The sequence below is a fragment of the Pteronotus mesoamericanus genome, unplaced genomic scaffold, assembly GCF_021234165.1.
Source record: "Pteronotus mesoamericanus isolate MK-2021 breed Mesoamerican mustached bat unplaced genomic scaffold, CSHL_Meso_final contig_164, whole genome shotgun sequence".
Taxonomy (NCBI): Eukaryota; Metazoa; Chordata; class Mammalia; order Chiroptera; family Mormoopidae; genus Pteronotus; species Pteronotus mesoamericanus.
Window position 1 is genome coordinate 4,550,729 of NW_026555065.1, and position 26,475 is coordinate 4,577,203.

At 36.4% G+C, this 26,475-nt stretch overlaps 1 protein-coding gene and 1 non-coding gene across 2 annotated transcripts in view; one reads left to right on the forward strand and one right to left on the reverse strand.

The window, feature by feature from the left end:
- TRIP4 (thyroid hormone receptor interactor 4) overlaps window positions 1-26,475 on the reverse strand; it is a 53,777-nt gene that overhangs the window by 23,060 nt on the left and 4,242 nt on the right. The window contains exons 2-9 of the mRNA XM_054565294.1: window positions 25,323-25,492; window positions 24,546-24,679; window positions 18,282-18,494; window positions 16,306-16,384; window positions 11,497-11,626; window positions 9,138-9,353; window positions 5,566-5,692; window positions 1,497-1,681 (exon numbers count right to left, since the gene is read on the reverse strand). Coding sequence (XP_054421269.1) covers window positions 1,497-1,681; window positions 5,566-5,692; window positions 9,138-9,353; window positions 11,497-11,626; window positions 16,306-16,384; window positions 18,282-18,494; window positions 24,546-24,679; window positions 25,323-25,492 — 1,254 coding nt within the window. The remainder of the gene's footprint in view (window positions 1-1,496; window positions 1,682-5,565; window positions 5,693-9,137; window positions 9,354-11,496; window positions 11,627-16,305; window positions 16,385-18,281; window positions 18,495-24,545; window positions 24,680-25,322; window positions 25,493-26,475) is intronic.
- Window positions 3,892-3,995, forward strand: LOC129064509 (U6 spliceosomal RNA). The gene has a single exon (XR_008528487.1). It is a non-coding gene; the product is annotated as a U6 spliceosomal RNA (small nuclear RNA).

Here is a 26,475-nt window from a genome sequence, read left to right on the forward strand (position 1 = left end):
TTTTGAGGGCATTTTGTTGAGTGGAACAAATTAGAGAAAGACAAATACTGTATGATCTCACTCATATGCAGAATGTGAAAAAAACCAAACTTACAGATACAGAAAACAGATTGGTGGTTGCCAGAAGGAAACAGGGGAAATAGAAGTTATAAACCCCCACTTATATATATAAGTCTTAGGGATGTACAGAAAGGTGACTACAGTTAACAATACTTTATTGTATATATTGGAAAGTTGCTAAGAAAATAGATCTTAAAAGTTGTCATAACAAAAACCCAAAAATTGTGTAATTATGTGTGGTGATGGATGCTGACTAAACTCATTGTGACAATCATTTTGCAATATATACACATGAATCAAATCCTTATGTTGTATGCCTTAAACAAATACAATGTTATATGTCAACTTTATCTTAATAAAAATGAATAAAAAAGGAAAAATAACTGTAAGATACTTGAAAGAAGAAAAACACAAACATAAATACAGGGTCCAGCAGAAGTAACGCCTGCTTGGGTGTGGTTGGTAGGGTAATAATATGGGTGTAATAATTTATAGTTTTAATTTGAACATTTCACCTAAAATGTTATGTGGTGTGCTTGAGTGTAATATTGTTATGTTACAGAATTACATGCTTATGATTTTGTAATAAAAGACTTTGAAATAAAAAAGGGATGTTACTTGTGCCGGATCCTGTATGTACTATGACCATACTATATAACAGTTTGCATAGGAAAAAGAATATAAACACTCCAAAATGCTAACAGTACTGTTTCTAGGTGATGGAATTACAGGTGATCTTTTTCTAATTACTTTTCTGTATTTTCCAATTTTCTACTTACATTTATAAAAGCAAAAAAAAAAAAAAATCCTATTTTTAAAAACTGAATTGAGAAGAAACACATAAAACCATGTCATTGTAAACTACTACTGCCATCATTAACAGGTATGACCTAACTCTATTATACCTCTACAGTCCCTCACTACTTCCCTAATTTTTTGCAGAAAAGAAATTTGTGGTAAAATAGTTTCTCAGTATGGTTACTCAGACAGAGAGAGAGAGAGAGAGAGAGAGAGAGAGACACGGAGGGAGGGAAGGAAAAGGGAGAAACAACAGTTAGGCTAGTATCTTAAAAAATTAATAAATAGGCATTAAAAAGGTGGAATTTCAAATAGGATCAAACCATTAAAGCTGTTGAGTGGTATACTACAAAGACAAAGCCAAGAGAAGTTTTATCCATAGGCTTCCTCCAAAGATGAAAAAACTGGTATTATATTCTTTGTTATGATTAAAATCCTTAGCCATTTTAACTTCAGTTTTTAAAAAGCTATTCAGTAAACAAATAAACAAAACAAAAAGAAATCTGTTACCATTCCATGTACTAAAAAGTATTCTAAATCATCACTAGATTGGGCAAAATAGATTCCAATCCATAATTCTAAATCAACCTTATGTCATTGTAAAATATCTCACTGCCAAGATTCATTTCCATTCTTACCTTTTAATCCCTCTGACAAGCAGAGAAGCCCAGGGCTGATGCAGAGAGAGGCACCAGCCACCATCAAAGCCTTCTTGAAATTCTTCGTCCTGGATTCGCAACTGGTGCCGGTATGAGTTGAACTGTCCTGACCCTGCTGAATGGAAAGCCTTCTTCTGTGGGGCTGCACCTGTCTGGTCAATCCACTACACAGGGAAAAAACCAAACATACAGTTCTGAAAAGGGAAGAACTTGAAGTAGGTATAAAAAGTGAGATGAATGCTGCTAATAATGAAGAAATCATAGTGGGAACATGATTAGAAAATTTATCCCATCTTTGTCTGAAACGGGGTCAAAAATGCTGGAGAAGGTATAAATTCAGTAGAGGCCTCAGGTATGATAACAAGGTCCCATCTTAAAGGATAATTATGATGTTGAAATCTCCATACAAAGCTTTCTAATTCCAGCAACAGCACAACTTTCAGACCAAATAATTGGTCTGTAATTATCTCTACTTTATGCTTGTTAATATTACATATTGGATGCTGGACAGTTTCCCAACATAAATCTACCAGCCAAATGAAGGTTCAACTTTTGAACCTTCAAAAATTGAAGGTTCAATTTTTGTCTATACATTCTTCATGTACTTAGGATGCAGGATCACACGCTGGTACCATGATAAATTCAAACAGATGTCAGGGGCAGCAGTTTTGACTATTCGATGCATGAAGTATTCTCTTACCCTGAATTGAACAACTATTCCCCTAAAAGAAAGGATGGAGCACTACAGAAACAAGGGTCTCGTCATGTAAAGAGAATAGAAAATTACAGGGTACAGGTAATTATAGGAGACTGAAGAATCCTGGTAGTTCAGTCAGAGAATGGCAAAGGTTAATGTCTCTTCCATCCAGAGCAAGGAGACTGAGTGCTCTGAAATTTAAGGGGAAGAGGGGGAAGAGGCTTTATTAGGATCGTGAGGTTGGGGTTAGTTGTCTTAAATTTTTGACTATTTAGTATAATTTAAAGGGGAAAAAGTGCTAGAGTGGTAGTCTAATAACTCTGAGCAATCATTTAACCCCTAAAGGTTTCAGTTTTTTCAACTGTAAAATGACGGAGTTGGACTAAATAAATGTCTAAGAATCTTTCTGCAATAAAATTTTATAAGCCTAATTAACTACGTTGTGTCTTAAAAAGAAACATTTAAATACTTAACTATATGAAAAGGCATAAGGTAGCAACACCTATAAAATATAAAAAAGATACGGTTCATGCATTCCAGGAACTTACAATCCTAAAAGAAGACAGATATGTACATAACTATCCAAAATATACGGCAGAATTAAGTAAATACTACACAGGGGTATAAACCCTTAAATACGAACACAGAAGAAGAACTGATTGGGGAAATAAGTGATTTCATAAAAATGGTATTTGAACAATTCCAAGGCCAACATTCTCTATCTCTATTATAGGTCTTGTTAATATTGTATGTTTCTCTATTCTCACACCCACTTTGCTAAATTAATCTCTTATTACCTTTTTTGTTGAGTTTTGACTCTAATAGTTTTTATTTATTTTATTTTTTTGTTTCTAGTTTTTATTTTACTTGAGTATTTCCCATTACCATTTATTCACTTTATACCCACTTCGCTCCCACAATTGCCACACTGTTGTCCATGAGTCCTCTCTCCTTTTTGCTCCATCTTATTACCATTCAATAATACTTTTTCTTTTTTTAGACAGAAGGGAAGGGATAGAGAAAGGAAGAGAAACATTAGTGTGGTTGCCTCTGGTGCACCCCCTACTGGAGACCTGGCCCAAAACCCAGGCACGTGCCCCAAATGGGAATCAAACTGGTGACTCTTTGGTTCGCAAGCCAGCGCTCAATCCACTGAGCCACACCAGCCAGGGCTCAATAATACTATTATAGAGCTTGCTAACTGGTCTCCTCATCTACATTTTTTAGCCTTTGAGTAACTCTCTAGTGCCCTACTAGTGCTGTAACACCAACTGAGGCCCTCAGCATCTCCCCACTGGCTACTGCAACAACTTTTTTAGCAATTTTCCTGCTTCTAGTCTTACTCCTCCCTCCAATCCATTCTCCACACAGGCCAAGCCAATCTGCTAAAATTCATTGAGCCCTCTTCCTTGCCTACATCAGGATAAAACCAAACTCCCTAGCATGAGACATAAAGGCTTTCATGATGAGATGCTGCCTACTATACTGGATTAAGTAGTGTCCCCCTAAAATTTATGTCCACCCAGAACCTTACTTTGAAATAGAGTCTTTGCAGATGTAATCAAGTTAAGATAAGGTCATACTAGATTAGGGTGGACCCCAAACTAATGATTGGTGTTCTTATAAAAGGAGAGAACACACAGAGACAAAGACACACATAGAAGAAGTCCATGTGAAGTGCTCACTTCAGCAGCACATATACTAAAACTGGAAAGATAGAGAGATTAGTATGGCCCCTGCACAAGGATGACACACAAATTTGTGAAGCGTTCCATATTAAAAAAAAAAAAGAAGTCCATGTGAAGACAGAGGCAAAGGTGAGAGTGACACAGCGATAAACCAAGGGATGCCTTGCAAGCACCAGAGCTGAAAGAGGCAAGAAAGCGTTCTCCAGGAGAGCCTTCAGAGGGAGCACGGCCCTGCGAGCTCCTGGATTTCAGTGGAGAACTGTGAGAAAATAAATTTGTGTTGCCTTGAGCAAACAACCAGCTGTGCTACTTTGTCATGGCTTCTGCCAGGAAACTAATTTACCTACTAGTCCATTTTAATTTCTAACAATACTTAACTACTTATGGTTCTCCAAACCTACAATGCTCTCAAACTGCTAAACCTTTGTACATGTTGTGTCTTCTATCTGGAATTCCCACCCCAGATCTGTCTGCTTGGAAATTCCTATTCATTCCTTAAGTCTCCTCTAAACACTGTTTCTTTTGTGACTTCTTTGGTGGGCTTATGAACGCTCTCCTACAGTTCTCCTGTACCGATGACACGTGCCTGTCATAGAAATTACCTTAACAAATTTTAATTATTTGTATTCAAACACTCTTCCCACTAAATTTGAAGTCCTTAACAATAGGAGCCGTGCCTTTATCTTTTACTTTTCCAGCACCTAGCAAAGAATCTGGCACGTATGCAGTGCTGATGAACAAATACTTCCAGTTAAGCTGTCTAAAACACTGCTCTGATTGTACCTCTCTGTTTAAGAACCTTCTGTGGCTCAGATTTATTTACAAAATAAAAATATGAAAATTTCCTATCTAACATTTAAGCTCTGGTTCTACCTACCTAACCCTATTGTATTTCTCATAATAATCCCTTTTATGAGTACTGGCTAGGATGCCTAAGTTCACTACTCCATATATATATATATATAATTTCCCATGCTTTTGTGTACCCATGCCTTATTCCTACAGTTCATTCTACTTGAAATGTTTTTCCCATCATCCCCAAACATCCATTTTCTTGGATATTTACTTTTAATGAATGCCAGCTTCCCCATTAAAGCTTCTTTTATTCCCCTCAACTGCAAGTAGTGTTTCCCTTCTCTGGTTTCCCTCGTACTTTCTTTATATCTCCGTTAGTCTCAGTGCTGCTTTTGTAATCTTTTCTCCTACTTGTCTATGAATTATTTGAAGACAGAAGCAATGCCTGGTTGATCACTTTATACTGTTCTTGTACATAGCAGATATACAATGCACTTGATAGAAAAATAAATGACAACAATGAATATACAAATTAATGTATTAATGCAAAACATCAACTCTATGGGACTACCCATACTCTATAAAATATACCAAAAAAAAAGAAAACATTAACAAAAGGACCATGGAATTATTATCTAAATCTTCACAGTACTTAAGAAAATCCTCTCTTTGGAAATACTCAGAAGATAACACTACTTTGTCAGAAGTGCTACAAAAAGACTGGAATGAATCGAGCCAGAGAATAAAGTTGGTGAGTGTGTTGAGAAAGCAGATTTGTATTTAAAGCCTATTAAAGAGGCATACTTGAAAGGAGAAATGTCTGGGCCCAAACTTCTCTCATTATCAGTTAGAGCAAAGGTCCACTAACCTGGGGAGGGGACTGGTACAGGTTGGGATTCACCAGAATTCCCAAAGGCTCTTCAGAAGATCTATCCAATTTGGTCAGTGGTTGGTTCAAGGCTCCACTGGCAATGGCCTGTATTGTCTCATCTAGTCTGTGGTAACAAACCAAAGGGTGCAATAATTGGTAATGTTCTATGCTCAGAACATCATTACTTACCGCCAACAAAAAAAAAACTTCTACAGTAAAAAAATTAAAATTCAAAGAGGGGTTCATGGATGACCTCCTTCCCTGTCCCCCGCCCCCAAACTCCCTTCTCTTCACTCCAAGAACCCTAAAGCATATGAGTTAGTAAAAGTTCCAGAATGCTAAGAAAATAGATTAGGCACACTACATTCATCTGTTTACCCAGACTATTAAAATTGCCAGAACTAGAAAAGTTGCCCAGAAATAGTCTGACCCACAAGACAGTATTCTGTGGCAGCCTATTTACTCAACACATTCAATTATTTTTCTGTCCATTCAGGAGTCCTTCACTCCACTCTTCCATGCTGATCTGAATTCTAGCCCTGTTTCAAGGCCTCCAAGTTCTATTGAGGCCCTCTACTGGCCCCACACAGAAGTGCTTCCTCCTTTTTCCGAAGTCCTGCAGCATATACTACTTAATTATTGGATATATCCTATTGCCATATTTGCTATGACTATTTGGCTCTCAACCTATGTGATAATTTTCATTTGTGGAACTAATTCTACTGGAAAAGTAAGAGATCATAGGTCCTGCAGAAACCATAACTTATTCTATTCTATAGCACTACATTACTTGCTGCTTTACTTCATGCCCCTGATAGATACCTGACAAATGCAGATGATGATAATTCTGAGTCACAACATAATGAAAAGCTCCTACCAGTAGCAAAGGCTGAACCTGACTTTGAATAGTTGTTAGGAGCCTCTTACATGCAAGGCAACTTCAAAAGTGTAGAGGATATGGTTCCTGCCTTCAAAAGGCCTTGAATCTAATTTGCAGGTTTAAAACAGTTATAAAGGTGATGAACAAAACACAAGAGAATGTAATTAATACTATGAGGCACATTCTATTTGGTGGTTATTATCCTATCATCCCATGTGCTGTATACTAAGTGGGTTCAAGAGAGAAGCAGATATTTGAAAGGCAAAGGTTGGGGGAGGGATTTCCAAACCAAGGGAAAAGCAAAAACAAAGGTATGAAGCTAAAAAAAAAAAGTACAAGAATTTGAAGGAAGAGGTGAGTCTAAAATAGGGTGGGGCAGTGGGATCTGAAGGAGGGAAATACTATAGATTTAAGACACAATACAGTGGTAACTATATCTAGAACTCTAAAATGTATAAAAGAAATAATACAAATAGCTAATCAATACATATTTAGAATGTTCAGACTTACTAGCATACAACCAAAGCATAGACACGTGAATATAAATTATGATGAAGTAACATTTTTCATATGTCAAATGGCAAGCTTTTTTTTCCTTTAATTGTTGAGAAGGGTATGAAGAAACTAGCATTTGCAATCTGGTGTGTAGCTGTTAAGTCATAAAGTTTACACAATTTAAATTTTGAGATAACTGCCCAATTTCACTTCTAAATGGCTGTACCCTCTTTTTTAAGTATAAAATGATTTTTATTGGTAAAGCAATCCATTTTTATTATGGAAAAACTAGAAAATACAAATTAATAAAGAAAATAAAAAGATTCCTAAACCCATCACTCAGAAATAATTTTTTCTTTCTATCTGTGTGTCGTATACAGAATAGGTAAATACAAATAATTATTTTAAATCTAGTGGTAGAATTTCTTGTAGAGAGAGAATAACTTTTGTTTGGGAAAATTCTATGGTGAATTTGCTAGGAATAAAAGAGAAAGGCCAAGGATCGGGCCTTGTAAAAAACACTATTCAATAATATCCAGGTGTGTGTGTGTGTGAGAGAGAGAGAGAGACACGGAGGGAGAGGGAAGAGAGAGAGAGGGGTGTGTCTTTTTCAAAACAGAAACCAGGGTGCAATCTCTATGTGCTTTCTTTTCAGTACTGTGCTGGAGTCAATATATGTACCTCTTGTCAACTCTAAGTGGCCATAATGGCAATTTTTTTCAGTAGACTATTTTTTTAGAGCAGTTTTAGGTTTACAGCACAACCAAATGTAAGATTTCACAATTTCCCATATATTCCCTGTCCCCACACATGCAGAGCCTACCCTATTATCAAGCATCCCTACCTAGAGTGGTACATTTGTAACTATTAGTCAACCTACAATGCCACATTATCATCATCCAAAATCCATAGCATACATTAGAATTCACTCTTGGTGTTGAGGCTGTACCATTTTATTATTATTTATTTGTGTTTATTTTGGGAGGTTCCCTGTGCTTCTCCTCTGTGCAGCTGTATGTGCCTTTATACACACAAACACCTATACATATTCACATGTATTTAGTTCAGAATTAGGGACTGCCCCTCTGCTGTTTAGTTCACGCTGGTCATTGTTCATGTCACATGAACACATGGGACAGTAGGCACCTCAAAGCCTAATCTTGCTTGTGCTTGTTTATCTCCGAAAAAGCCTCCAATTGTAGGGTATATGACTGTCTGATCACTAAGCTGTACACCTGAAAGAGGCTGTATGATTTTAGTACTCCCATCCACAGTAAAAGAGCATACCCATTTTCCTACACTCACAGATTATGCAATATTATATATATTTTATTTCAGCCAATTTAATGATACATAGTATAAAATTTTGTATTTCTTTGATAACTAGTTGAGCGTCTTTTCAAATGTTTAATGACTATTTGTATTTCCTTACCCATAAAATGTTTATTCCTAGCCTTTGCCCATTTTTATACTGGATTTTTTGTCTTGTTTTGTTTTTCAGGTCTTTATATAGTATGGATATTACTCTTTGACTATTAAAAATGTTGAAAATATTTCCTCTTAGTCCGGTACTTTTTTACTTTATTTAAAATATATTATGTCTTTTTGACTTTTGGGTTTCATATCCTGCATGGAAAGAAATTTATCATATGAATACTATCTTCTCTTTCACACTATACTATCTTCTATATTTCTTTCTCATTCTTTTATTTCTTTTATATTTAACTTCTTAGTCAAATTTATCACAGAACAATTGGAGGTAGAGACCTACTGTAGACTTTTTTTCTAAGCTGGGGGCCAATCATCCCATCATATACTTAATCCTTTCCTTATGTTTAGAAATACTACCTTTATCAATTACTAAATTTACCCACATACAGACACACACCCATGCACACACAATGCAGGCACACATGTCTCTTACTGAATTCTATTATGTTTCACTGATCTAGTCCTATGCTCAAACTGCACCTCACAGTTTTAAAAAGCTTTTTATAAAACAGTAATTATCTAGAAGGACTAGTTCCTCTCCTTATTCATTTTCAAAATTTTCTTAGGTACTCTTACATGTTTTTATTCCAAATGAATATATTAATTTTTAAAAAATGAAAATAACACATTCGTTCAAGGGGGCAAATCTCTTATAGTCAAGCCACTCTTTTCTTTTAGACCCTTTCTGCTGCTATCCACTTACTTGCTATGATACTCAGCTAGTGGATTTTCATCTTCCACAATCTTCCTGCCTGCAAAGTCAATGGTGATCTTCTTAGAGAGCCTAGAGGCATGTCGAAATTCTCTCAGCTCCTCCTCTCGTTTCTGCAGAGTCTCCCGCTCAATTTTGGACAACCACTGGTTAGAATCACTGGCAAAGTAATCTGACTCATCATCAATTACTTGGGTCCTTCGAATGCTGAAATAAAAAGAAGATATGGTAATTAGGTCACCTATTGACAAACAGGGACTTGATTCCTAGGAAACTGTTTCAAGGCAGCTCACGCTTTTGTTGTTCTAAAGGTTATATCAAACATGGATGTTCAAGAATGTTCTAAAACCAAGTCAAGCTCTGCTTGGTTCCCAGCACCTGCGTATATCATATCCCCCACTGCAGGCTCAGCTCAGTTCCTAAAACTAATCTCATCCTCAGACAAGAAAAGACAAAGCAACATAATCCACTGTCCTTCTAACTTGGTTACTACTTTAGTCATCATCTTCTGAAAACTGGGCTTTTGTCTGGTTTTGTTGCATCCGAGTTCTTGCCTTGGCAGCTGTAATATCAGAGTCCCTTTATAGTTGGGACCCAGTCTGTTCCTGCTAGGCCCAATGGCTACCCTTTCCCTTAGAAACTGGTGTTCTAACCTGGACTCTCAGTCCTGTGGCTTACTCTTAGGACACCCTACTACTGTACTACTATATGTCAGTTATCCCCACTCAAATCTCCAGTCCCTTACTAATACAATGGCCAATCCAAGATAGGATAATCAGGCCTGTTTCTAAGATTATACCAACAAAAGAAACTGAGAACTAGAAGAAATATTGATCCACTCTCTCATTCTACAGATGATAAACTCCGGACTCCCAGAAGTGAAGTGACAACTCTGAAGTCACAAATCAACTGGATTTGTGCATAATTACAAATTTGTAACATACACAGGCATAGGGAAACACTGAAATCATATTCATATATTGATTTCAATTATTCAGGACTCAGCTGGAATTACAGGTTATGAAGTAGACTGAGAGTGGAAGTTTAGGAGGTCACAGGAGAAAACTGGTCCTATATGTAAACCTAAATAATGAAAGTAGTGCCCCTGAACACATCAGCAAAACAGCAATTTCAATAGGGAGAGATTCTTTTCCAGTTTTTATTTATCAAGAAATGTACTCCATTTCTAATTCTATTTCTTATGTTAAGTTTTACTGAGTATGGCTAAAAGTAACATTTAAAGAATTAAGAGTATATATGGAGTTACAAACCTTGTGATGGGTGTACTTAAAGAATAGCTTTCAAAGTTATATTTCATGTATTCATAACAGTCTGGTAGTAGCAGATGTGTCTAACCAAACGATCATAATGCCAGGGATAGACTTACCAGGTCAGTTACAGTAAGAGATTTGGGGTCTAAGAACCCTCACATTCTCACATAGCCATTTGAAAAGTGAGTGTTTAAGTCCTGTTTGAATACTTGTCTTACAAGTAACTGGTTTTCAATATATGTATTTGGGACAAAAGAAGAAAAAAAATGAAAGAGAAAGAAATAAAAAATAGAACTAGTAAATTCCATTTCCTAAAGAGAAGTCAGTGGGCTAAATGACAAAAGTATAGGAATGTAAAAGCCAATTTAGGGACATTTTAGTAATGCAATCACTGAATCAGAAAAACACATTTAGTGTCAAAGGGAAGGGGAAGGGTAAATCATGCCTTCTTATGGTATTTTGTTACCTATACTCTCCCAGAGGCTGTATCTTACAGATTCTCCAGAGCCAAGCATAGCAGGTTGCATATGGTAGGCACTCTAATATATATGACAATTGAATGGCTACCAGTGAAACAAGTGGGGAATTCTGTCAATCCAAATCAGCTTTCTATTAGCTATACTAGCTATGTGCCAAAAATAAAAAAATGTTTCAATGTAGGATCCTCTTGGTGAGAGCCAATCTTATTCAAACATGAATTCAAAAACAAATGTAGGCCTCCTATGTAAAACATTCAGTTGTTCTTTTCCTATAAATTTTTTCACACACCATTCCTAAGGATATATCAAGTGCCAAAATAATGGGGGTTTTTTTGTTTTTAAATTTTTATTTATTGATTTTAGAGAGAGAGAGGGAGAGAGAGAAACATCAATTTGTTGTCCCACTTAGTTACGCACTCATTGGTTGGTTCTTATATATGCCCTAACCAGTGACGGAACCTGCAACTTTGGCATGTCGGGACAACATTCTAGTTAACTGAGTTCCCCGGCCAGGGCCAAAATAATGTTTTAATGGGCAGAATCTGTAGATTCCTTAGACTAGCCTACTTCTTAGCATTTGTTATTCTAACCACATCATACCTAGTTCTGTCAAACTCTAACAGTTTGTCTTTATGTTTGATAGCCTTCTCCAGACCAGACTTAAATCGCAATTCTTGATGAGGAAGAAGGTCCTTGGTAGAGAGGTCCACCTTTCCAGAACTCTCTGTCCCTAAAATTCAATAAGAAAATCAAATGATGTCAGCCTATAATACAAATTAATTATTAATACTGTGCAGCAAAAAATAAAATATCAGAAGATCTGGCTTTACTCTGATGACCAACAGACTTCATTTTAATGAAAAACAAACAAGTACACAGGCAGTGCTTGACACATAGTAGGTTCTTAATAATCGTTAAGCTCCACTTTTTCCCTATGGAACTTTGGATCACTAAGGGTACTAATTTAACAACACAATATAAAATGTCTTATAAATGAAAAACTTTATTGAGGTGGACTGAGTATCACCTCTAAACATACTTTTACATAACAAAACTAAAAACTAAATAATGAAGAAAAGAGAAGAGATTGTAGAAAGGAGATAGCAATGAGAACTTATTAGATGCTAAGGCACTCAATATTGTATTATTTAATCCTCACAATAACCTTGTTAGAAAGTTTATTTTATTTTTGTGTTATAGATAAACTAAAGTTCAGAAACTACAGACTTACTCAGTTCACTCAGAAATCAGAAGGTAGAAACAAAACATAACCTTAGGTCTGTCTAAGTCTAAAGCCTACATTAATTCCTTGGCCCATGTGTTATCTCCTTTGTGAAAGCATACTATAAATATATGGGTGTGTGTGTCCCAGAAAAGAGAGCCATAAATTATGATAAAACCAAAGTTAGTTAAGAAAACAATTAGCTATAATAATGGCTGACCTAACTCTTTACATAAAACTCTAGGCCTATTCAAAATCCTGTAAAATCTTTCTTTTAAAATTTAAAGAAAGGAGGAGTGAGAGAGAGACTGACTGATTCTTATATTCTGAATATTAAAAAAAGCACTTGAGATGCCCTAGATGATGTGGCTGAGTGGACTGAGTGCCGGCCTGTGAACTGAAACGTTGCTAGTTCAAATCCTAATCAGGGAACACGCGTGGGTTGCAGATCCCCAGTTGGGGGCATGAGAGAGGCAATCAATTACTGTTTCTCTCACACATAGATGATGTTTCTCTCCCTGTGTTTCTTCTCTTCCCTTCCCACCTCTCTAAAAAATAAATAAGATTTTTTTTTTTAATTTATGGATTTTGGGGAGAGAGAGATCAGTTTGTTGTTCTACTTATTTATGCATTCATTGGTTGATTCTTGTACATGCCTTAACTGAAGATCGAACCTGCAACCTTGGCATAGCAAGGTGCTGCTCTAACCAACTGACCAGTCAGGGCTAAATAAATAAAATCTTAAAAAAAAAAAAAAAAAGCAGCATTTAGAATGACGTTTTCTTGTAATAATGACCTTAAAGAAATCCTAACTTAAAAAGTATGGAGACCTGTTCAACCTCATTAATAATTTTGAGTAATTACAACTATAAAAATTTAAAAATTTGAAATGTCAAAACTCAATGACAGGTTCTCAGGTATAATACTAATTTGTTATAGATAGTTCAATATTTTGGTAAAGTAATATGACAAATACATGTTAAGTGTCAAAAATTATCATCTTCTTTAATTCAGTAATCCCATTCTTAGGAATTTATCACAGGAAAATAAAAAGATTATTAACAAAAATGACTATTTGTGGTATTATTTGTAATTTGGAAAGGGTCCACATATCCAGTAGGAAATAAGTAATCACAGTACAATAAATCAAGTGAACAGATTATTTTTAGCCATGAAAAACAATAAATATGAAGATTATATAGCAACATAGAAACTAATTCTAAAATAGTAATTGAAAAATAGGAAAAATAAAATTCTATACATACTCTGATCACTCCTTTATAATATAAAACAATATCTGTATTTAAAAAAAACCAAAATATTTTCATATGTGGAAAGTAATGAATATGATTTTTCTTTTAAAAATGTCCTTAACTATTTTTATCATGTTTTTCAACTATTAAGGACTTTTAAAAAAGTTCTCCTGTTGCTTTTAAGATTCTCTGTCTTTAAACTTTGGCATTTTAATTACAATGTTTCTTGGTGTGGGCCTCTTTAGGTTCGTTTTATGTGGAACTCTCTAGGCTTCCAGGAATTGTATGTCTATTTTTTTTTCACCAAGTTAAGGAAAATTTTTGTCATTATTTTTTCAGATAGGTTTTCAATTTCTTACTCTCTCTTTATCCTTCTAGCACTCCCATGATGTGACTGTTGATACTCTTGAAGCTGTTCCAGAGGCTGCTTACACTCCTGTCATTTTTTTGTATTGTTTTCTTTTTGCTGTTCTGATTGGGTATTTTTTGCTTCCTTATATTCCAAATCACTGATTTGATTCATGGCTTCATCTACTCTACTGCTGATTCCCTATAAATTCCTCTAAATTTCAGTTAGTATATCCACTTCTGACTAGTCCTTTTTTATGCTGTTGACGTTCTAAGTTCACTGCATATCCTTATAACTGGTATTTTGAAATTTGCATCTAGTAGATTGCTTGTCTCCATTTAGTTTAGTTCCTTTTCTGGAGTTTTGTTCTGTTCTTTCATTTGGGGCATGATTCTTTGTCTCTTCATTTTAGCAGCCTCCCTGTGTGTGTCTCTATGTATTAGGTAGAGCTGCCATGTCTCCCAGCCTTGGTAGAGTAGCTTAATGTCCTAGGTGTTCTGTAGGATCCAGAGGCACAGCCTCCCTTGGTGACCCAAGCTTGGCATTCAAGGTGTGCCCCACCTATGTGGGCTGTGTACACTCTCCTCTTGTAATTGAGCCTTGATTGCTGTTGGCATGTCAATGGGAGGGATTTATGCCCAGGCCTCCAACCACCACGGAAGATCAGCTGTGTGGAAGCCCATCCTACAGAGCAGGACTTGCTTCAGCAGAGCTCTGTTTCCTGCTGAGTCCGCCCCTTAAATGTGTAGCCTGTAGAGGTGGTTGGGTAGTAGTGCTTTGATGTGGTCTGAAGCTGTCGACTTGGTACTCAGTCTCTGGAGTCTCCCATGAGGTATAGGCCAAGGTCATCTACCTTCTATGTTCTGCCTGGGACCACCTGGCATGACCTACAAAACAATCTGCAGATGGCTGCTACTTGTGCTGGGCGTAGAGATACCCGGGCAAGGCAGAGCTGCGACACCGAGCCTTGCTACTGCTAGTGCTGGGCCTGAAGCCACTTAGTGAGTGGTACCAGACACACTGAGACCAGATGCCGCTGGTTTGAGATTTCAGGAAAATCAGATGGATGAAACAAGACAGGTCAGTTGTGTGGAAAAGCTACTGGAAACAACTTGAGTGAGCCTGAGAGTTGGATGGGATGGGACCCCAGGGAATCACCAGGATGGGGCAGTGTAAGCCATGATAATGGAGTCTCAGATACGGTCCCCTGCCTGCTGGCTCTGCTTTGGGAAGGGCTCACCAAAGGAACAATGGCTTCTAACTGTAATTCAGTCAGGGAGGAAGCTGCCACCCTTCGGCTCTCACCCTTTTCCCATACAAGTCTGTTCCTTCTGTGTATAGCTCTGGTGCCTTTCAAGCTGCTGCCCCAGCGCTTGAGCTCAGAGGAACTGAGTAAGAATATGTCTGTGTGTGGGCCCTTTAAGAGGAACTGCTTGGGTCTCCAGCTGTTCTCTGTCTCCTTCAGTCTCAATCCCCGTTGGTTTTTACAACAAGAAGTTAAGGGAACTTCTCTTCCTGCCACTGGGATCCTGGGCTGGGGGGCCTGGTGTGGATTGGGACCTCTCACTCCTCACAGGGACCTCAGCTGCAAGATATCCCTCCCAAATTTTATCTACCACTCGTGGGTGCAGGACTAGCCTATTCTGAGTATCTGCCAAGTCTCAATGTAGCTGCTTCTTTAATTCCCTAGTTGTAGAACTTCCAGTCAGCCAGATTTCAGATGATTCTGAATGATGGTTGCTCTGTAGTTTAGTTCTAATTTTGATGTGGTTGTGGGAGGAGGGACTATTATCTAAGATGCATCATCTTAACTGGCAGTCTTGTAATTCTTCTTTTTTAAAAAAGTTTCCCTCTTCTTAATAGATTTTATTTATTTATTTTTAGAGAGAGGGGAAATCAGGGAGAAAGAGGAGAGAAACATCAATGTGTGAGAGAAACATTAATTGGATTGCCTCTTTCATGCTCCCAACTAAGGACCTGGCCTGTAACTCAGGCACGTGCGTTGACCGGGAAACGAACTAGCAACCTTTTGGTTTGCAGGCTGGTACTCAATCCACTGAGCCACACCAGCCAGGGTTAATTCTTATTTCTTTATTAATATTCCCTACCTGGTGTGATACTGTTTTCTTGGTTTCCTTAGTTCTTTGTGGTTTCCTTTACCTGAGCTTCAGGCACAATTTCTATGTTAGTGTCTTTTTTTTCCTGTGAATGGGCCATAATTTGTTGTTTCTTTGCATGTCTCATAATTTTTTGTTAAAAACTGGACATTTTGAATATTAGTATGTGTCAACTCTAGACATCAGATTCATCCACTTTATTAATTAGAATTCTTCTATAAGAAAGAGCTGTCTCTTCTCCCCCATTTAATTAATTCAGGATATTAATTTTACTCATTGGGTTATAATCCATTACAATTATTAGTTTTCTTACTCAATGTTATGCAGTTTTAATAATATATTTTTAAAATGCTTATAGAATAAATGAGTAAATAAACTGCATACAAGTATATGAGAAAGAGAAACAAACACAGATACAGCAAAATGTATCCAATGCCACAACAATCCAATCAGAAGATGACTGCCTACCTGACATTAGCTTCTTGAGCAATTTCTGGCTCTTGTTTGAGTCACGTTGTAAAATATCCTGTTCTTCGCGAGTACATACCTGTAAAGTAATAAAAGTCATATGATCCAATAGTTATTTATGTTGTTTGCCTGATATACCTACAAAGTAAGGTTAAATTACACAGTAGTTATGGCAATAAAAAATGAGGTTGTTGGCACTTTTTTATCCAAATATATATATATATATTATAGATTTTCAAACTGAAAGTTTTACCCTACTCTCTATTTTCCCCTTCCTTCATAAACCATACAAAATCGGATCTCACTGCAAGTGACCCTGAATGACTTGTTAAGTTTAAAAAATCTAACCTGCCCTGGCTGGTGTGGCTCAGTGGACTGAGTGGCTGCCTGAGAACCGCAAGGTCACTGGTTTGATTCCCAGTCAGAGCATATGCCTAGGTTTCAGGCCAGCTCCCCAGTTGGGGGTGTGCTAGAGAAAACCAACTGATGTATCTCTAGCACAGAGATCTGTTTTCTTTCCATCTTTCTCCCTACCTTCCCCTCTCTCTAAAAGTAAATATTTTTAAAAAAATTTAATTAAAAAAATAAAAAATCTAACCTACTTTCAAAGAAAGATTTGCTATCATTGAGAATAGTGTAACAAATATTCAGTATTTTTTTTAAAAAAGGATTGCAGTTCTAATCATGAAATCCATGTCTTACAGGAGAAATTATAAGCCAATATCTTACTGCAGGAAAAAAAGCAAATTACAGTATCACCAGTGAAATCTAGTCTGGCTTTTACACTATATATATTCTGATTTTTGCCTCTGTACATTATAAAATAGTGACTATATTAAACAAAAAAATTATTATAAAATACTGCAGCCCTGGCCAGGTGGCCCATTTGGTTGGAGCATCATCCCATGCACCAAAAGGTTGGGGGGCTCAGTTCCCAGTCAGGGCATATACCTAGGTTGTGGGTTTGATCCCTGTTTGGGGTGCCTAGGGGAGGCTACCGATTGATGTTTCTCTCTCATATTGATGTTTCTCTTTCTCTCTAAAATCAATAAACATATCCTCGGGTGAGGATTAAAAAAATAATAATAAAATAAAGTCACTGCAATTGTAAGAAGGGAGGCAAAGAAGGAGTTACTTAAAAAGAGTTTCATACTAAGCTTATAAAACTGCCAGGCTTAAAGGACAATCTACTTTATATTCCTCTGTTCCTGAAAACACTGTACTTCCTAGCAGTTGGGCATACAGAGTTCCTGCCAGCAGCAGTAGGTTGTTTCTCTAGAGAAAGCCCCATATGGCAGGACATTTACTGCTGTTTTCTGAACGTTTCTGAGAGTAGACATTACATTTTTCAGGTCACCCACTTTCTATCAGCTTGTCCTCTGAGTATATAGAAAAATTAAAGGCCCCTAAACAAAGCAATTAAAGAGAAGTTAAAACAAAACTATATAAAATAGTAGCCTTCACCAACACTGAATGCCAGTGCTTCAGCCAGCCAGCTCGACTGGCAGAATAAGCTTTCTAGACAATTCATTAAGGTATTTATAACACAGTCATTACTGCTACACTCTTGAGGTCATTCTCTCAGACAATGCAGAACTATAAAGAGGAGGTATCCTAGAAACAAAAGCTTTAATGACCCAAGGATTATGTCATAGTGGTTCTGTCCTTGTGGGGATAAGAACCACATCCGAAGACCTTCACAAAAAAAATTTGACATTTTAGGCCATACAGTTTTCTTGAATTGAAGTTAATCTGACATAATACTTGGGTCTCTCAACATGCATAGTCTCAAAACCCCTCTCATTAACAAGCCTTGTTACTAGGATGTAACCTGGGGTTTCGCCTGAAAAATTCCTGCTACTACAGTTTACTGGACATCTTGGGGAAAAAACTTACTATGAAAAAGACAGAGTATGAGGGATGTACATGTCCCCATTTATTAAACCAGTAAAATAAAATAGAAAAGAAATTATTACCAGAGAACCACAGAATAAGCAAGGGCCAGAACCCTCTTGTTCACAGACTATACGCCCACAGATTAGACAGTTATTGATCAGCTTGTGCTTCTGGCCCAGGCAATCACAAGGGTGGCGACCTGGGATCAGGACTGCAAGCTTGTCTTGTCCCTCTTTAGTGTATAAACTAACAAACTTCGTTTTCTTCTTTAAGGAGTTGCTGTTTTCTTGTGCCTAAGTGTAGAAAAACATCAGAAATAACATCAAATAGTTAATGACAATGAAAATAGTCAAAAAGAGAAAAACCTCAGTTCTGTTCAATAACAACTTATTACTACCCAGGAGCCAAGGAAGAAGGAAGGGAGAGGGAGAAATACAAATCAATTATAATTAAGGGTCTAAAGAAATTATGCTCTGGAAAAATTAGCTAATATCCCTTGCCTTTTCAGCCCTCTATTACAGCTGGTAGGAAGTAGATGTAGCAGCAAAAGCTATTTATGTGACATATTTAAGCACAGCTAACTTGAAGATCATAAGAAACAAAAATGCCTCTAAAAGCAGGCGATATTCACAGATTTGGAAATATGAATAAAATAAGAAAAATCAATAAAAAATAGGCTCAATAAGAAAAAGACAGATAACACAATAAAAAAATGGGCAAAAAACCTAAATAGGAATGTCATAAAATATATCCAGCCCTGACCAGCATGGCTCAGTCGGTTGAGCATTGTCCAGCAAAGCAAAAAGTTGCCAATTTGATTCTCCGTCAGGGCACATTTCTGGGTTGCATGCCTTGTCCCAGGTTGAGGCTTGGGCAAGAAGCAACCAACTGATGTTTCTCTCAAAGATTTGTGTTTTCCCCCCCTTTCTTTCTCTCTCCCTTCTCCTCTTGCTAAAAAGATATAAAATCTTTTTTGGAAAAATAAGATATCCAAATGGCCAAGAGTCACATGAAAAGGTGCTTAATTTCATTTGTTATCAAGATAATGCAAAATAAAACCACAGTGCATATAACCACATACCAACCAGAATGGTTAAATTGAAAAAGACAGACGATACAGAGTATTGGCAAGGATACAGAGCAATTAGAGCTCTCATACACTGTTGGAGTATAAATTGGTATCTACTAAAGCTGAACATATGCATATCCTGTAACCCTGCAATTCAATTCTTGGATATATACTCAACAGAATGTATAAATATGTCACTAGAAGATACGCAAAAGAATGTTCATTGCAGCACTGGAATTGGAAACTACCCAAATGTCAACAGTTCATTGATGTATTCATGTAATAGGATCCCATGTAGCACTGAGAATGAAAGAGTATAGCCGTATAAAACAATACGGGTAATTCTCATAAAGCATGTTAGTGGAAGGAAGCCAAAAACAAGAGTACATATTATTTAGCTCCATTTATACAAAGTTCATAAGCAGGCAATAGTAATCTATGATGTTGGAAGTCAAGAAAGTGTTTTCCTTGGGAGGGTTGTCAGTGGGGGGGGCACAATGGGGATCTCCTAGAGGAATGGTAATGTTTTATTTCTCTTTATACAGGTATGGATCAGTCTGTGAAAATTCATCTGCTCAATTCTGTGTGTAGGTTATAAAATAAAATGTTTAAAGAGAGAACTACATTTATTAGCTTCTGTGTTAGCCCATTTAGGTTGTTATAACAAAATACCATAGTCTGGGTAAGCTTACAAACAACAGGAATTTATTTCTCACAGTTCTGGAGGTTGGAAGTCCAAGATCAGGGTGTTGCATGGTTCGGTGAGGGCCTTCTTCCAGGTTACAGAAATGACACCTAGGTCACTGTGTCCTCATGTGGTGAAAGGAGCTAAAGGAACTCTGTGGAGTCTCTTTTATAAGAGCACTAATCCTACCCATGAGAATTCCACCCTCATGACATAGGAATCTCCCAAAGGCCCTACACCCTAATATCATCACATTGGGCATTAGCATTTCAACATGTGAATATTTGGGGGATACAAACATGTACACCGTAGCTGTCTCTGACACATAAAGTGTATAGATACTTCTCCCATGTTGTGGTCCTGCTTCCCTTTAAACTGAGAATTCCTCAATTATTTCCAGAGATTGAAGTTTCATGGTGGAAAAATCTCAAGAGTTCTAGGGAAAAATACTACAAGGAAGAGCAACTATTCTTTGGTAAGTATAAAGAGATGTGACGGGGGTGGTGGGACTGGGTGGAGGCAGCCAAAGAGAGGGGAATGAGGACATCTATGATAGCATCAACAATAAAAATAAAGGAAAAAGGGAGATATGACATGCTCTAATGTCCAAAACCAAAAGTTGAGCTATAGAGACAAAAATCAAATAAGTCAACATAGGTAAAAATTAAAATGTAAGACAGGTGCTAAAGATTTAAACTAATCTAGCAGGTTGAGATTTTTCAAACTAGTTAATTATATCTTTGGCTCTCAGGGATGGTAGTGGAGGTAATATTAACACCTCTAAGCAGAAATTTGTATTTGACTCCCATTATAATATCCAGCTACAATAAAATACAGTATTTGAGGGATTAAGAGCTGGGCTTTGATGAGGTCTCACATATAATGGATGCTAAGTATTCATTGAGGGGAGAAAAGAGACACAGAGAAAGGGAAAATGGGGCAATTAACACAATTCATAGCATATCATCCCACTGTTTAAAATCATCACTGGCTTCCCACTGCTTAGAATAAAAGCCAAGCTACTTTCTAATGACCTAATAAAGTCTTATAATATGGCCTCTGTGTACTCTCCAACTTCATCTACATATCATTCTTTTCCTGTTCACTATGCTGCAGGCACACAGGGCTTTTGACACTTCCTAGAACACTCTTGTCCATCTCCCTTTTGCACTTGTTATTCCCTCTCTCTGTACTGTTCGTAGCCCATCTCTTTACATATTGGTTCGTTTTCATGTGTAGGTCACGGCTATAACTTCAGTCCCTCAGAGAGGCTTTCCCTAATAACCTACCTAAACTAATACCCATCCTACCAATTACTGCCTAGCACACTGTTCTTTTTATTTCTCTCATGGCAGTTTTCACAATCTATAATTACTTAAACATTTTTTTCTTTGACTGTCTTTTCGCTTTTCCTTTGAACCACAAAAATACAAACTCAAGGACAGCAAAAAAGCCTAATGTGTCTTGTTTATTGCATTAACTCTAATGCCTAAATCAGTTCTTGACACACAGCAGGCATGCAATAAAAATTCCTGAATAACCAAATGAACTGCCTGTGAAAGTTGAAGATAGATTTATCTACAGGTCCATTTGTATGTACAGTATGATAATCATCACTCATGTGTCCAGATCTGTGAATGTGCGTACTTGCTAAAATTTATTTGTAATCCCCAAATCAATACTCCAAGTGCTCTCACAGAGTGGCAATCAATCTGAGTCACCAAATGCACATGTTTCCAACTAAGGTCAAGCAAGATAATGATTTGCCTTCTTGTTTCAACTCTCATTCTATAAGTAAGTGTTTTTTTTAGTCTATTTGGTGCCACTTTTTTGCACTTTTATGCTTTTTGTTTGTGATCTCACCATTTAAAATGGCCCCCATGCATAGTGCTGAATTGCTGTCTTGTGTTCCTAAGCATAAGAAGGCTGTACTTTACATAGAAAGTAGGTGTCTTATAAGTTTTCTTCGGCCATGAGTTATAGGGTTGTTGGCCATGAGTCACTGTTAATGACTCAAAAACATATATTAAATAAAGTGTCTTTAAGCAAAAATGCACATAAAATAATGCTATGTATTGACTGGCTAATGGAACTGTTGTGACCAGAGGCTCTCCTGCAGTTCCCCTAAGAAGCTCAGTATTCACTAATTCAGTATACCCTGTAGCTTTAAGTAGAAATTACTGTAAAAGGGATAAACCATTTTTTCAAACTTATTTTTCAAGTTTGCTTAATGAATACAAAACACTTAAGGACAAAACATAGATTCAGAAACTGGTTGTTGAGAGATAAATTGCTCTGAAAGCATTAAGAAATATAAAATTAATTATTAAGTCATTATTAATTTGAAGATTTTTCTCTTCTCAAGTCTGGAAATTTAAGAGCGGCCCCCAGCCTTTACTTTACCTTATGAAACCTATTTAATAGCAAGCATCAAGCACCTTATCCATTAAGGGCCATTAACAAAAACAGTAAAATTCTCTGTTAAACTACAACTAGCCTTTGCTGCACTAGAAATCTGGGTTATGGCAGCAGTGATATCACACAGCCGGTGCAAGCTTCTTTAACGTGGATTGGTAAATGAGTGCACTGGCCAAACACATTAAAGCAACATAGGGCTGAATAAATGAAAAGATTAAATAATTATAAAAAAACACTTAAAAGGACTGGCATATATAAATTTAAAAATATTTATCAATAGTATTTAAAAACTCAACTAGAATTTTTTTAGAAAGCGTCCTTAGGAAATGGACTTGAAGAAAACATAGATAATAGTTCTCATCCTATTTTCAACAACTTTCTAACCTAGATCCTAAAAATTAATTTATTATAAGTTTGTTATCATGCTTTATACTATTATTTCATAATTATCTTTAATACTATGAAAGAAGGCTTTAAAAGTTTCATCCACTATTCATCACATTGACCAGAAAATATTTTCTTCATGTTTTTTATTTACTTTTACCTTAAGATTCTATATACTTGCAATTACCACTTATAAAAGGTATATTCATACCCACATATAAAATACTTCTACTTTAAAAACAAGTATTTTTATTGGTAAGAGTAATATAAAAAATTACTCAAAGTAATGTTCAGATGGATGACAAGCCTAAATGTGATGAACATTTTTCCAAAATTGTGTATTTTGGAGAATAACTTTATTATCTTCATGGTATTCCTTGAAATGAGGGAACTGTAATTTTTTAAAATTATTTTATTGATTACGCCATTACAGTTGTCCCAATTTCCCCCCCTTTGTCCCTCTCCACCCAACACCCCTCACTCCCTCAGGCAATTCCCACACCATTGCTTATGTCCATGGGTCATGTGTATAAGAGGGAACTATAATTTATTTCATCTTTCTTTTATGACGAAACAATCAAGTCAGTTCAAATTTTCAATATTATACATAAAACTGTACAGAACATAAATGTTTAGCGTGTATTTCTAATTACTTAAGTTAGATTAGTAAGTCAAAAGTATAGAACATTTTCCACGGTTTTTGATATATGCTGCCAAAGTGTCCCCAAATCATAAACCAATTTACATTGCCATAAAATATGTACAGGAGGTTGCTATTTTAATACTTCATCATCTCTAAGTACTCTATATAGTTTACAACTTGATAGGCAGAATCTCAGGGATTTAATGTGCATTTATTTGAGTACTAATACAGTAACCAACCATCCTGGTTTGCCTGGGACTTACGAAGATCCCAGAATATGGGACTTTCAATGCTCAAACTAGGAAAACCCGAGGAAATTAGGATGATGAATTGGTCACTTTAATTACTAGTAAGGTTAGACATCTTTTTATGTGTATTGATCATCTGTGTTTTATCTTTTGCTTGTGGTCCATGCTCATTTTATTCCAACTAATAAAAGGCTTAAATCTGTTTTTTTACTTTAACTTAACATTATTTTGTAAATATTTTACCAAGTTTGTTTACACAGTCATCACATGCAGAATTTTCTGGTCATACTCTCCTGTTTTAGCATAATTAACTTTTCCCTTATGTTGATAAGTTTAGCTGGTCAAATTCTCCTGATTATAAATATTTCTGCTTATTAGAAAAAGAAAAAAAAAGATAAAATAAATCCATCTGCTTACCTCCAAATGCCATGAGGGAGTAACAAAAGCTCTAAAAGCTAAATGATGAAGAGTATAGTGGTGGTGGTAGATGGCCCAAAAGAGGAACACTGTTAATAACAGTTAGAATTTTATATTGTTTTAGTATAAACCCACAAAAAATGTTAAATTTGAAGTCCTTCAAATGCAGGTGTACTTCATTAATTATTTTTCCATTATATATATATATATTCATATATATATAATGGCAAAATTGTCTTCCATCATACACACACACATATACATATATATATCATCTCTAAGTAGAGATGTATTTATAATATTTATTTAATCAGGCTGCCCAAAAAACTACCATATAGAAAGTAATTATCACTTTCTATTCATAAAATTCATGCATTTGTTGAAAGATTGTCATTCTAGACCAATTTGTATACTTTTCTCATCAGTCATTTCCTCTTCTTCATATAGCCAGAAAAAAAATTTCATTATATAAGCACTTACCTTGGCCAAATCAAAAGGTGTTTTGACCTCTATGGTTGTATCAGGTTCAGCAAATGCAGGAACTTCCTGTCTGTTTCTCCCTTTCCGCCTACTCTTCTTCAGCTGGTCTCCTGATCTCTGCCCATCTATAATTTCTTTAAAGAAGAAAAAATATACATATATGTACATAGATAGTTTGGTGAACTAATAGCTAATAAAGAAAAGGCAATGCTTAATATTTAAACTTAAGACATGAAGTCAGGCAGGTTTTTACATTACCTTCTCTCAAACAAGAATTAAATTTAAACCATCATTTTCAAGAATATAGTCAATGATAAAGACTACTGGCTAGCATTAAGAAGTTAAATTAAAATCTTATATTTTAGGTTGTATAATAATAATGACTAGATTATGTAGTTTGGTGCTCATCTGTTTTACTGTTTAACTAAATAGTTACTTCTAAATGCTGTTTATATTAAAAATGGCCAAAATTTACCTTCATCCAGATATGCACATAACTGAAGTGTTTCTTTAACCCATGTATAAATTGTTCAAATTATTCTGAAGCCACTTTTATATCTGCAAACAATATCTTTGTGATATTTTCTAAGTTGAAAAGGTCTGAACTTTTTCATCACAGAATAATATTCATCACAGATTGAGAAGAACTGAAGTAAAAATATGTATACATATGATTCTGTTTAAGTTAGCTGTGAGGAAATACAAAGTGACAGAAAATACAAACCAGCCCTTCACCAGTATTTCAAATCTTTACTTAATTACATTAGTTTAACTCACCATCTTTTTTGAAGGACTGCTGCAGTGCATCAGAAATCAACTCCTGATCATTCTTTTGCCATTTGTTTATAAGCTCTTCTATGAACTGACCTTTTTTGCCCTCATGTCCCTGAAGGAGGTCAGTAACATATTCTCGTATCTCTTCAGCACTCTCAATTGACAAAACATACCTCAGAAAGTAAAGATATAAGTTGTTGAAACAACACTAGTTTACACTAAATCTTTCAATAATCATAACAGAGATCGAGGTAATAAAAACCATTTATAAATCCATTAGAGCGTTTACTTTGAGTCAAGTTCTACCCTAGATGCTAGGGATATAAATTTGATTAGGACAAAGACCCTGACCTCAAACAGTTCACAATCTAATCTTTGTACAACCTCCTTGTAGTTCTAAAATCAAATCAGTGTTGTGAATATAGGCTTCTGGGGCTACGTTTAACACAGGAATACTTTCTTTTTAAATTTTTATTGACTTTGGTTCCCGCCAAGATGAAGGCATAGCTAGATACACTTTGCTTCGTCGTACAACCAAAAGGACAACAACAAATTTAAAAACAAAAAATAACCAGAACTGTCGGAAAACCGAACTGTATGGAAGTTTAACAACCAAGGAGTTAAAGAAGAAACATTCATTCAGACTGGTAAAAGGGGCGGAGATAGGCAGCCAGGGCAGAGTAGACACACGGCAAGGCAGCGGCTGGAGGACTGGGTGGGCAAGGCGGTGGCTGGCAGACCAGGACAGGCAAGATGGCAACTGGCGGACTGGATGGGCCCCACATTTGCTTGTGGATAAACTGGGAAGTACAACTGAGGAGCGAAACAGATGGTACAATCTGGAGTTCCAACAAGGGAAATAAAGCCCCCAAACTTCTGGCTGTAAAAATCTGTGGGGGTTGCTGCAGTGGAAGAAACTCCCAGTCTCACAGGAGAGTCCATTGGAGAGACCCACAGGGTCCTAGAATATACACAAACCCACCCACCCAGGGAATCAGCACTAGAAGGCCCAATTTGCTTGTGGATAGCGGGGAAGTGACTGAAGGCAGGCCAACAGCCGAGCAAGCGGCATTTTCCCTCACTGACCCCTCCCCACATACAGCATCACAACTCATTGACCTGGGTTGCGCTGCCCTGGAGAACACCTAAGGCTCCG